This window comes from Gossypium hirsutum, chromosome D07 (assembly GCF_007990345.1).
Source record: "Gossypium hirsutum isolate 1008001.06 chromosome D07, Gossypium_hirsutum_v2.1, whole genome shotgun sequence".
In the NCBI taxonomy this organism is placed as follows: domain Eukaryota; kingdom Viridiplantae; phylum Streptophyta; class Magnoliopsida; order Malvales; family Malvaceae; genus Gossypium; species Gossypium hirsutum.
Genome location: NC_053443.1, coordinates 1,220,608 through 1,234,152, shown reverse-complemented (window position 1 = coordinate 1,234,152; position 13,545 = coordinate 1,220,608). Strand labels below are relative to the sequence as shown.

Here is a 13,545-nt window from a genome sequence, read left to right as displayed (position 1 = left end):
AATTATTTGTGTTTTTAGATAATTTTATTTAGTTAATTGAGTGAGATTCTTTTAAGTTTGAGTTATTTTTTATGTTATCTTTAGTTACAATCATTTCATGTTTAAGTCATTTAGGATTTAAACTTGAGTTAGAGTTATTGTAGATTACTTGTTCAAGTCATTCTAAGTTCAATCATTTTGAGTTTGTGTAATTAATTGTTCGGGTTATTCTCAGTGCAAGTTGATTGTGGGTCACGATTTAATTTAGGTTTTAAAAACTACGAGAAGTATTGATAATTTAAGGTTCAAGTCATTTTAGTTCAAGTCAATTTAATTTTTCCAATCAAGGTTTCAAGTCGATCATTTCAGGTAGAATCAGACAATTATAGTGACCTAAAATTTTGAGAAGTTTTGATTTCTCCCTTGAAACTTTTTAGAATTTTTTTAAGTCCCCAAAAATTTTGAAATATTTCATTTTTCCTTCGAAGTTTTTAGAAAATTTTAAGCAGTCTTATTTTTTTTTAAAATTCTCATTAAACTCTTAATTTAAAAAAAATTATTAGGTCATCTCAAATCTTAATATCAAGATCCGTCACTGATTTCAAGTTTGAACTACTTCAAATTTTGCTATTTGGGTTTGACCATCGAGTTTAGGTCTTTTTTTTTAATTACTTATTCGAATTATTTTTGAAGTCAAGTCAGAAAAATTCCACTTGTCCAAATTCAAATCCGAATTAATGACGTAAAATATTGAAATCCAAACAGAAAATAACAAATCCACGTACTAATAATTACGATAATGTTCATTACATCTACAACCCCAACACAAACGCATCCAACAAAAAACACATAAAAGAAACCTCAAAAGCTAGCAGAAAAAGAGATAACTTCCGATGAAGAAACCATTGTCAATGTTTCCGGCGGCTAAAGAGTTCCTCCGATTGGACATTTCTAAAGGCACTGCAAGCAATAACATAGACCAAAATCAACAGCACCACCGCCACAATTAGAATAATGTTGGCTTTCCTCCATTCGGTCCTTAGGTTCCCTAACAAACCAGCCCTGCATGAGTTACAGTTGTAGCAGAGCTGGGTCTGGTCATTACTCCATAGGTAACAGTCAGGGTCGCCGGTTGGGTTCGTTGGGTTCGTCCACTGTATTGGGTTCACAAAAGTATAGCCACAGATCGTTGGTGGCTTACAACATCCTGACTGTCAAACAGTAAAAAAAGAAAATTAATATTTGATGAACTGAGGATATTAATTTTACACAGCATGATACGTCGTTAAAAATGAATTTAAATCTAAAATTTTGTTGATTAAAGAGACAAAAGTTATTAGCAGACAAAGTGGATTACCTTATTTAAAAATGGACACCTTTTTATTAAGTCAAAAATTCCATGATTTCAGGCTAATAATTCATCCCTTAGGTACTACTTCCATTGGCCCTAACTTTTCCAACCCACAAATTGGAATTTGAAGCCCCACACCCCACACACCACACACCATGTTTTCTTCTTTAATCCTAATCCTTTCTAGATGCATTATGAAAAAAAAGGGCCATGATTTAAGCTATGATTAACATAACAAAAAGTTGTCAATTAGTTAGTATTTGATGTATTGGCCATGAGTGTTTACTTGAGTACTTCAAAATTTACGTCTTAAGTTCGAATAATAGGTATTACATACAAGGGTGGAGGTAAATGAATAGACAATAATCTTAATCTCTAAATAGTAAAATTATATTTTAACTCTAAAAAAATTTTTGATTGACCCTTCTCTAAAATAATTTTTTCACTTCATTGCTAATAAATGACTAACCTCAAATTTAGAGTTTAAATGTAGACAATTCCCTCTCTTTGGAAAATAGATATGCAAAAAAGTTAGTGCTAACAAATCTTGAGTGGATCAATTTGATCAATCCATGGGGTCCCAATGAATCGTGGTATTGTTATCTACCCTAAATTAAACATCAAAACACCATAATTGTGGGTCCTAAAGTTTATATTATTTAATGTGAAATTTGGCCCAACTTTAAGGCATCAAAGTCTTGTCCTAATATATCCTTATAATACTAGCAACTTCCCCTTAAAATTAATATTCAATTATCATCTAATATAACCCATCAATATAAAAATACATATTATCTATTTCGTCCTTCAATTTTATAAAAAAAAAATTTTTAACACTTCATTTAATTTTTCATCATTTTTAACTACTAAAATTGTATCGTTTATCAAATCACCAAAAAACATAAGAAAAAATAATATTTATTAACTTTATCGACATTAAAAAGTTATAAAAAATGTTTTAAATTTTTTTAAAATTAATTAATTGTTAACGTAACATACACGTAGATCAGTAAAGATAATAAAAGTTACCTTTTTTATTTATTTTAAGATGATTTGATAAATAATATAAATGTTTAAAAAATGAAAAATGAAGTAAAAAATTAAAGGACAAAATAATTCATTATATTTTTCTTTTTTAAAAAAAAAACACAAGTAAAAGAAGGGGAAAAAGAAAACACAAATCTCTTATGAAAAATTAATGGATCATTGAATCACGTAAAAAGATGGTAGAATGCATTAAATATAAATTCTTAAAATTTCTGAATTTTAACGAAAGATGTTGGATGTTTAATGTTGAAACATGATATCATTTTCAATCTATAGTGGGACAAATAAATTGGATATTTATCCAGATGTTTCTTAGAACTAAACCAGTAAGAAAATGCCATATTCTTTTTAATCCAATTTTCTAACACTGATTAATGTAAACATCTAAAAGACCGGTTTGCTACTTTGTCTGAAAACAAAAATAAAAAGTTCCTCTAGTTGTCAGACAAATATAGAAAATGAACATGATAATGTCTTTTCTATACCATATCCCATTAATATCTCTCAAAGCTACTAGTATTTCATTATATATTCGGGAAATATGTTAACAATCATATTTTATTTTATTTCTTTATTTAAAAATAATAAAGAAATTAGTCTTTTCTAATAAAAAAATTATCTATTTTTATTTTAAAAATTAATATAATTAATAAAATAACTAAATTATTATGATATATAGAGATAAGCTTTTAACCCGAAATACATAAGTGTTCATCATTTCAATAAAAATTTTTATTTTAATATGAAATCTTAATATGAAGTTAAATTAAAGGTGTATGTATGTAAGAAAACAGAGCATGAACTTGCCTGAAGAGGAGAGATATGAGCAGCAAAGAACTGATCGGCGGTAATAAATTTTTGAGTCAGCTTAGGACAAACACCGGTATCAGCCAAACAAGCCTTGATTTTTCTCCAACTCTTGTTATCAACCACATGGTCTCGAAGCCAAGCGGAGTACCCATCAAGCCTGTACTCTTTATAACCTTTTCCGGGCACGTCATAGCTGCCGTCCGGCCTGGTGACGACGAAAGCGAAGACAAGCAAAATTAGGAGGAGGGCAATGAGGATGGCCATGCAACAAAGGTAGAAAGCAAGGAGGGTTTCTTTGTAACGGTAAGCGCCGACGAAGCCGGCGAGGGAGACAAGGAGGATGAGGAAGCCGAGGAGGATGACCGGCCACCGGATGAGGTGGACACAGGCGTTGTCGGGCTTTTGGTCTAACCATATGCCGGCGGCGATGATGGGGATGGAACAGAGGAGAGCAACTATGTTGAGAACTGCTGTTATGTTATTGGAAACTCCCATGGTGTTTTTTCGTGGTTAAAGGAAAGAGATGAATACGATGGAAATGGTGTTTGAAGATTGGGTTTTTATGCTGTTTTTATTAAGGTTTAAGAGGGTTAAAAGTACAATTTGTACCATTAACCAAGTAGGTTCACCCCTCATTCAAAGGATGTTGAAGTGTTCAGGTGATTGAGTATTTGTTAACATTGACAAACATATCTACTTAACGAATGATTCGTAAGTACTATTTTTAACCTTATATTAGAGTGGTAATATGTCGTCATTAGGGTTGAGTAAAAAAATCCAAATTGAAATATTTGTACTATTTATAAAATACAAGTTAAAAAAGTAAAGATTACTGAAATTGAACTAAATTCTATTTTATTTATAATTAATGTTATTTTTTTATGATGTAAAACATAAATAATTAAAATAATTTTAAAAATCTATATAAAATTTATTTTTAAAAAGGATTGTTATATAAGAGTATCGATTAAGTTTTATTTACTTAATTTTTTTTTATAACATTTATAAAAATAATATGAAACTTTATTGATTAATATCCAAAACTCATTTTATTATAAGTCCAAAATCTTAAAATTAATATGAAAATATTATCATGAATAATTAGAAAAATGGGAAAAGTTTGACAAAATTGATTTCAAGATACCCCAGTACTCACACACTCTCTTTTTTTTTTTTATTAGAAAGAAGAAATAAAGGATGTGAAAAAGTAATACAAAGGGCTTAATCTTTGATCTCTACTAACATTAAAATATTATGATAATACCCGAAAAGAAAGAACAAAAGAAGCAAAGTATGAAGACATATTGATCCAAAAATACTTGAATGCCGACTGATTATAATATGGCTATATGTATGGATTTAATTGGAGTTCTTGAAGTGTAACGCCTAAACTTGTTAATATTTTCGATATGGGTTTATCTTCATGAATTGAGATTTTAAGTCCAATAACAAAATTAGTCCCTTCTAATTCATCCTCACTTCGTATTAAACTCTAAAATTTATCGTCTTAAAACTTCAACTCTTCCTATCGAAATTTCTTTGTGATAAAATCTCATGATTAAGTCTAAATTCTAAACTAAGTCCATTTCCCTCATGAACTTTGAATTGGGTCGGGCCACTTGTATCAAAAGAGCTTAATCTTGATCATTACTAACATTAATATAATGTGATAACACCCAAAAAGAAAGAACAAAAGAAGCAAAGTATGATGTTAGTACGGTACCAACATGATCTTTTGCCGGCAATTATGTTATGTTTCATCTTTTGCAGTTTGCTTTGATTTTTCTGTTTCTTAAAACAGTAAAAAGGTGGTAAATGTCAAAATTGAATCATGTTCCCAGCAGCTCAGTGAAGTTAAATTTGAGGTTCAGACCAGACTAGGCCAGGCCATTCTGTTTTGGTAAAGACAACAGTGTCTTCTGTCCCTATTGACTCACACAAACTTCAAAATCTCTTCTTTTTAATTTCAATTCAAACTCAAGTTAATTTAATTAAAAAAGATGATACTAATCAACACCTAAAATGATGTGATAAAAAGAAACCCAACAAACAAATTTGAATCTAAAATACCCAAAATTCTTAAATTTGAATTCAACTAATTTAAATGGATTCGATCCGAAAAATTAATCGTACTTGTTCAATTAATATAGGCTACAGTACTATGTAAAGATTAATTCACTTTATTTAAATAATTATATTTAAACTTATCCATGGATCAAGTCAAAATGGATCGTAACTAAATCTTTTTAAAGAAAATTAAGGATGAGATCAAGCCCAGCCTGAACAACTAAAATAACTTATATTACTATTTAAAATTATTAAAAAATATATTTTAAAATTATTTAATTTAAATTTGATTCAAACTAGGCTAGGACAATCTAAAATTAAAAAAAAAATCCAAACGCAATTCAAGTTTCATGGATCAGATAAATCACCTAACCCGTGAACAGGTCTAGAGAATTTTTTTGAATTCCCCCTAATTCCAGTTTCTAATGGGCCTGTTGTACTTCCTTTACAAATGAAGTTTGACCCATTGGATGCAAATTTTTAGCAAGTCTTAACAATTTTGATTCTATTCATACAAAATTTTTCCTCTAAGAACGATTTTTTTTTTGTTATATGGGTATGGGTTGTACAAAAATCAAACAAAAAAATAGTATTAAATGAAAATTAAGCATAAATTATTTTCCTGATTAAATCGATTTTTTAAGAAAGTTGGGGTAATTTACATTTTAAGTCACCAAACTTAGCATCAATTTTCATACGAGTCACGGATATTTAATGTGATCAAATTATATCATTGAAGTTTATTATTGACAAATTAAATCTCTTTGTATAAAAAAAACACATGTTAAGTCTCTTATGTTAATTTCATTGAATAATTTTAATGTAAAAATTGCTTCGTCATGCATATGTGACTTATTTTTTAAAAAGGCTTAATTGAATGATAAGTCTTCAAACTATACCTTTTTTTTAAGTATTTCAATAGTTTTTTTTTTGGTTGAACTAAGTACCTAAATAATAATTCCGTAACTATTATGGGTTCCAACCGTTATCTCCGTTGAAAAAAAAAAAACACTTCATCCAATCAAATAACGAAGATAATAGTTATGACAGAATTATAATTTAGGTACTTGATTCAACCAAAAAAAAAAGTTTAACTCAAAAAAAGAGTATAGTTTGAAGGCTTATCATTCAATTAAGCGTTTTAAAAAATATAAAGAAACTTTGAGATATGTCAAGTCATGGATAAAAACTTTTTCAATAGAATTACTTAATGGAGTTGGTGTAAGTTACCTAATTTATTAATAATAAAAGTTTAGTGATGTAGTTTGATGAAATTAAAAATTTGTGATTTATATGAAAATTAATGCTAAATTAAATGATTTAGAAAGTTGATGCTTAGATTTTAAAATATTAAAGTTGGTCCTTGAACTTTACTATTCAAATCAAGTTATGCATGAATAATCTTGTGAATCCTTTAACTTTACTCCTTAAATCTAAATGATCATAAAAAGTCAATAATATGAATACACCAAACTGTATTAAAAAAATATCTGACTTTAAAAGGAATAAATATCAAAGTTATATATGAGATTTGGTCTAATGTGCAGTTCAATACATAACCTTTGATTTGGTACTTGAATTGTGGTTCATACGTATACGTAAAACTTTAATTTTGATTCAATTGTATACGTTTAGATAAATGGATACATATATTTATTTTCATATTGGATTGATATAATTATTTGTGTATGTAATATGTCAATATAAAATGGTGTTAATTCAATAATGTTGTTATTGGTTTGTGAAAGTTAAATCAAATTAAAATTTCATGTATAAAATTGTACAAAATCAAAGTTCATGTGTACTTTTGATATTTATCCCAATTTAGAATGATACAAACTTGAACTAAACGGAATCTTGAAATGACTTAAACTTAAATGTTAAACATGAATAAAAAAAAACCTTAAATGACCCGAACCCTAAATCATATGAACCTAGAAATGGCTTGAACTTGTAAACTTGAATTGGCCCTAACTAATTTGACTTAACTCAAAGCTAATCAACTTGTCCAATTGACAATTTTTTTTTTCTGATTCCTGCTAATTTTCCCAGATCAAGGGCGAGTTAGGAGTCTGCAGGGCCTTCAACCGTTCCCCTTAATATAAAATTTATATTTACCATTCTTTTTAAAAAATAAGTTCATAAAATTACACTTTAATTATCTCAAAAAATATATAATTCAATATCAGTTCCTAAAAAATAAAAAAAAAATTTATAATTTACTCTTTCAAAAATGGTAGAACTTTTAAGTTAATAAAAAAATATTTCTTTTTCTTTTTATTATTTTAAGAAAGTTGATGCCTTACTTTTTGAATCTTAATTACATCCTTGAACTTTACTAATCATATCAAGTTATGCATGGCAATAGAGAATTGGGGCATATGCATGAACCAATGTTTGTGACCATCCTTCAACTTTACACTTCAAATCTCTTGTCTTAGCATTAAGCAAAAAAGTTCAAACTCGGAGCCCAACACCCATGTTTCATGTCGGATAAATACATCACATGCATTCTGCCAACTTGAGGTTTTTATAGTTAGAATCCAGACTCAAATTCTACTAACATCATATATGATATAGTTGTCCAGGTTGAATCTCTTTTGAAAATATGAGCTCATTATAGGTTATTTTGCACGATATTTAGAATTATCTATAGCCCCTCCCCAACTTATAAATAGAAGGATAATGTATTTTAGCGCACTTAAACTCACATCGTCCTACATTGGTAACATACTCATGCCAATCGAGCTAAGACTCAATTGACAATATAAATATAAATTTTATGTATTTTTTATATTTGTAAATATCTAATTTATACCGTCTATCATTTTCTAAATTTGTTTTAAAAATATATGTTAATAATCACATTTCTAAGGTAAGGTTTTCTGCTTATATTATGACTAGCGGACGTTTTCATTAGCTGACATATCATACTTATTAATATTAAAAAATTAAGTGGGTGTTATTAAGAGCCCGATGTTTATATTTTTGTGTAATTTTATGTGGGAATTATTTATTCAATTTAATTTAATTTTTATAAATTATTAATATAATTATCAATATAGAATAAACGTTAGAATTAAAATTAAAATTTAACATGTATGATTGCATTAAATTAAAATTTATGTTATCTTAATTTTAAGTGTATATTTTTTCTATTGAAAGGGATTTCTCGAATCCAAAAATTTTAAGATATTAAAAAAAAGCTGTTTTCATTAAAAAAAAAAGAGAATACAAATACAAATATTTTTAGATAGGAAACAAAGCAACATAACTCATAAAAACATATATAAAACTGTATTTAAAAAAAAAAACCCACTTTGAGGCCATGCAAATCACTGCTTTTTTCAACCATGGTGACCATTAACCATCGTCGTCTTCATCGATTCAAACCTTGGTCCTTTCTCCAAAAACTTTGTAGTCGAATATAGTTTCAAGTAATCCCCAAACTGGTAATTGCCCGGGTACAACAATTCCGGTGCCGGCGAAATCACAGCATCATTACCAGGGTTATAAAACGTAGCAATGGAAAGCCTATTCCCTTGTTTCTCAGCCATTACACGATGCAACACACTCTTGTACTTCCCATTGCTAATCACTTCGATTTGGTCGCCGGTGTTGACGAATATGGTGTTGTTTTTCGACGGTGGGATTCTAAACCATTGACCGTCTTTGAGGAATTCGACGCCCGGGACTTGGTCGTCTTGGAGAAGTAAGATTATGCCACCGGCGTCGGTGTGCTCTCGGAGACCTCGGACGAGGTCTGGGTTAGGACATTGTGGGTATATAGCCACTTTGGTGCCGATGGAGGGGCCTTTGGTGCCGCAGAATGTTTGCTTTATGTGGTTGTGGTCTAGTCCTAGATTTTCGCATATCAGCTCCGATAGGGTTTCAGCTAGTTTAATCAATTGTGCTATGTATTCCTCCATTGTTTCACTGTAAAACCCAAAAACTCGATCAGAACAATTCGAACCCTAACTTTAATTTAGTTTGGTCAATAATTCAACTTCAACCCAAATTGATTAAAATATTATAGAATGTGCATGTTATTTATTTTTTATTATTTTTTATGCTCGTTTTAGTGTCTAAATTCAAGCTTTGTGGTCGTTTCTCTCAATTTAATATTTCAAAATTATGTTTTCATTACCACAACACTTAAATTTCCTTCGTTATATTTTGAATTCAAACTAATTCCAACTACGCTATCATTACTTAAATTTAGTTATTTAAATTTAAAGTAAGTGTCAAATGCGAGTATGTGTTTAAAACAATATTCAACACTTACATTAAATTACTTAAATTCAGTTACGACATTATTTTAAGTATATTGTTGATAAAACTTTATTTTTAACTTAAAAAATTTATAACATTATCCTGACTTTCAATTAAAATTTTTACCATCTCAAAAACAAGTTTTAAACACAAATACTTAAAGGATTGAATTGACTCACCATAGTTGCTTAGTTATGTTTGGGATTTGATTGATGTTAGAATTTGGACGGTGCCAAATGAAGAAAGTACTTTCCCAATCCATGTCGGAGATTTTCTCATTCTTGTTCAAACTTTTAGTCATCTCTGATTCATAAAACTTTTCCTTCAAATTCTCATCATAGTAACCATTCACCATCTCCTTCACTTTCTCCATTAACTTCTTATCAACTCCATGGCTATCAACCTGAAAAAAACGAATCCGTTTTAATATCAGAAATAGAAATTCATATTTAATACCTTGTCGGTGAATAAGATGATGATAATCCATCATCGAAAATGAAGTTATATAATTACTTTCTGATTCACTAACAATGTATAAAAAGTGAAAAAAAAAAGATAATTTGTTAACCTGAAAGAAGCCCCATTTCTCACAAGCTTCATGAAGAGAAGTCATTGTTTTGCTCCTTTTGTCACCATGGAGCTCAGCAAGATCTATCACTGGAATTGCCATATCTAATCCCAATTGCAATAAAAATGGTGAACTCGGAACACTATTTATAGGCCATCAATACATTGATTGTGTGGACCTAGATTATATAATCTTCAACTCTTTTTCCCTTTCTAAAAGAATTTTCAATTTTTTTCCACTAATTCTAGGTAAAAATGACATTAGATAGACTAGTTAATTTTGACTCCAACTTAAATATTTAATTTTTTGAAATTGAATTCAAACACAAAATTAAAACCCGTTATAATAATAAATTATAGCTTTAAAATCCGAATTTATAATGAGAAAAATCACTTATTTTAGCCATTCAACTATTTAATTTTCTTTTTTTTATCACTTGCTAGCTCGCATAACAATAAAAATACCAAAAAATTCAAGATAATTGAGTAACTAAATAATTAAATAACTATTTTATAATTTTTTTATATGAAAAAAATCATAATTAAATAAATATTAATATAACTTACCCAATTTAAGATCATCCAAATCCGAAATTAAGTCGAGAAATACTATTTTGGGTTGATTGAAAAGCGAAAGATTAATCAAGTCCAAGTTCAATTCATTAAACAACATGGGAGTCAGTGTAAATTTAATTAAATTACAATCAATACATGCAATATTGCTGTGTTTGTGAAGGGAATCATGATTTTCTTTCATTTTCTTAAGAAACAAATAGGGAAAAAGAAAAGAGTTTTTCCTGATTGGGTTTCTAAGATACTCACTGACTCAGAATAATTATTTTATTATTATATTTCAATTTGTTGGAAATGTAAACTGCCCAATCGCCAGTTTCTTGCATTCAACAAAACCAGGGGTGGGGAACTTTCATTGGTTTCAAACAAATATACCCCCTTAATTCTAGAGACAGATTTTTATATACTACAGATTAAAAAAAATATGTAAATTATAATGATGAAGTTAACTGTGTATCATGTATGGTGTTTAAGGTTTAAATTTCATTATGATTTACTATCGAACCTTAATTCCATTAACATTGATATTATTATCAGTATAAAAAAATATAAATTTAAATATGTTAAAATACATTATACTCTAATCCCGAATCCGAATACACCTATAAAAATATTTTTTTCTGAAAACAACCTAAGAGAAACAGGGGGAACAAAAATCAAGGAAGGAATTTTAACAATGGGCGCTTTCTGAGTTTTTATTTTCTTTTTCTGACAGAATATCATCATTTTGCATTTGTCTTTACGTGATTTACGGGAATTAGTGGCATTATGAGGCTATTCGTTGATTATTTCAAGAGTTTGTTGCAGTGCCAAAATTATTATAAACCCACCATTCTTATGATATGGTTCATAATCATAGTTAGCATTGGGAATTTAATGGGCAGACAGAAGATAATATCCAAATTAATTTATTTATCGTAAAAAAATTTAAATAAATAAATAGTTAGTCACGAAATCTTAATTTGTTGTACTCTCACAAATTTAGAATATAATCAATGTAATTTTTACATTTCAAAATTTAAGTCAAATTGGTAACATTATTAAATTTTTTTGTTAAATTAATTGGTATAATATTTTGAAATAAAAAAAATATGGTAGTAATGTAACTAAAAATTAATGTTATAATGAAATTGAATTTAATAAAATAATTTTAAAAATGCTAACAGTTGAACATAAATTTTAAAATATAATAAATAGAGGGACTATATTCATATAAATAAAAGTAGATGTAATAAATTTAAAATTCATAAAGAGTTTAAAATAATATATATAAAAAGAAAACCCGAACAAAATTCCCAAAATTAAAGAGAATATAAAAATCTAACTTTAATCATTTTAATCAAATCACTAGCATTTCATCTTATTTTCCAATCTCATCCAATGGCCTATATATTGCCAACAACCATGATATTTTTTCATAATTATCTTATTTATGAAATGACTATTTTGCCATTAACTTTCTCTACAATTTCATTCTTGAGTCGTGACATTTTCTTTGTATATTTACAGTCCTAATCGTTCTTCTTCTTCTTCTTTTCTTTTTCTTTTTCCTTTCTTTCCCTTTTATTTTGCTGCCCTATGCTTTTTCACTTTATTCAAGTTAGTCCTTATCTCAATTTTCAATTTCAACATTTCAATACATCTCAATGTCACATTCATAAAAAGATATTTCTTAAATTTTTGGGCTTTTTTCCTAAAATGATAAATTTACACTTTTAATCTCTCAACTTTTAAAAATTTGCAATTTAATATCTTTCCTAAATTTCATTATTCGTTCTTTCTATCCAAATACTTAACTCAGCTTTAAAATACTTGTCTTTTCTTAAGAACCAAAATTTTGAGATATTACGTTAGTAATAATTTAAAATGACTGGTGTAGTTTGCCCTAACTTTTTTTTATGGAGTTAAAACATTTCATTGTTAATTTAATATATATATACATGAGTTAATGTTTAATATATCGATTATGTGTAATTTCAGGCACTTATAATAAATCACATGAAACTAAAATAAAATTAAGTCAATATAATTTTAATTTTTTAAGGCACCCCTGAACTATAATGTATTCCCATTTAGGTACCTTTTTTTTAACTTTTTTGGGTGAAAAAGCGGTACCTATACTTTGAATCTGTTAATATTTTTAGTCTAACCATTTATTTCCGTTAAAAAAATTTCCATCTGCCAATTAAATCATGACAAGTGTCAAATTTTAATTAAATTTAATTTTCCTCCATCTCTCCCCTCATTTGTTTTTCTATATCCAAATTTAAAAACAGGTTCAATCGATTTTTAGATTTATAGTTCAACTGATTTAATCCCTTTTTCTAGATCAATATCCTAACCAGTCGGTTTTGATTTAAATAACCATGCTAAAAAAAGCTTTTGTTTTTGTTTTTTCCTTATTGTGTGATAATCATTGTGGAAGGGATAAAGTATGGTTGAAGTTTTTATACATTTCAAGATAATTTTTTTTATTTTATTTCGAGGAATTTAATTGTTTTTTAAAATTTAAAATTGCAAACTTTAATGGTTAATATTCTTAAAATTATTCTCTTAAATTTAGGTTTATTACATTATTTACATTATCTTTTTATACAAACTACTAAGTAAAAGTTTTTTTTAATTTCAAAATATCACATTAATAAATTTAATAAAAGAATTTTAATAGTATTGACAATTGAACTTGATTTTTAAATTTTAAAAATTACACTCTTGAAAATAAAAATAAAAGGATTAAATTCTAATTATATAAAAAATATAAAAACTTATACATGAAAACTCCTGCCATTGCCACATGAATTATCTAATGAAATTAGTTATATTAGAGTTAATTGCAATAGACATTTTAATTGGTTCTCAAATTGTAAAATATTTTTAAT

At 27.7% G+C, this 13,545-nt stretch overlaps 2 protein-coding genes across 2 annotated transcripts; both read right to left on the bottom strand.

Annotated features, from left to right (window-relative positions):
* Window positions 1–748: 748 nt before the first annotated feature.
* LOC121219217 (tetraspanin-2) lies at window positions 749–3,876 on the bottom strand. Its single transcript, XM_041096973.1, has 2 exons — window positions 3,185–3,876; window positions 749–1,190 (listed from the first exon to the last, which is right to left on the bottom strand). The coding sequence occupies exons 1-2, from the start codon at window positions 3,680–3,682 to the stop codon at window positions 888–890; spliced, it is 801 nt and encodes a 266-aa protein (XP_040952907.1). The 5' UTR covers window positions 3,683–3,876; the 3' UTR covers window positions 749–887.
* Window positions 3,877–8,451: 4,575 nt separating this feature from the next.
* Window positions 8,452–10,264, bottom strand: LOC107932273 (1-aminocyclopropane-1-carboxylate oxidase 1). Its single transcript, XM_016864242.2, has 3 exons — window positions 10,095–10,264; window positions 9,706–9,929; window positions 8,452–9,190 (listed from the first exon to the last, which is right to left on the bottom strand). The coding sequence occupies exons 1-3, from the start codon at window positions 10,194–10,196 to the stop codon at window positions 8,602–8,604; spliced, it is 915 nt and encodes a 304-aa protein (XP_016719731.1). The 5' UTR covers window positions 10,197–10,264; the 3' UTR covers window positions 8,452–8,601.
* Window positions 10,265–13,545: the final 3,281 nt, after the last annotated feature.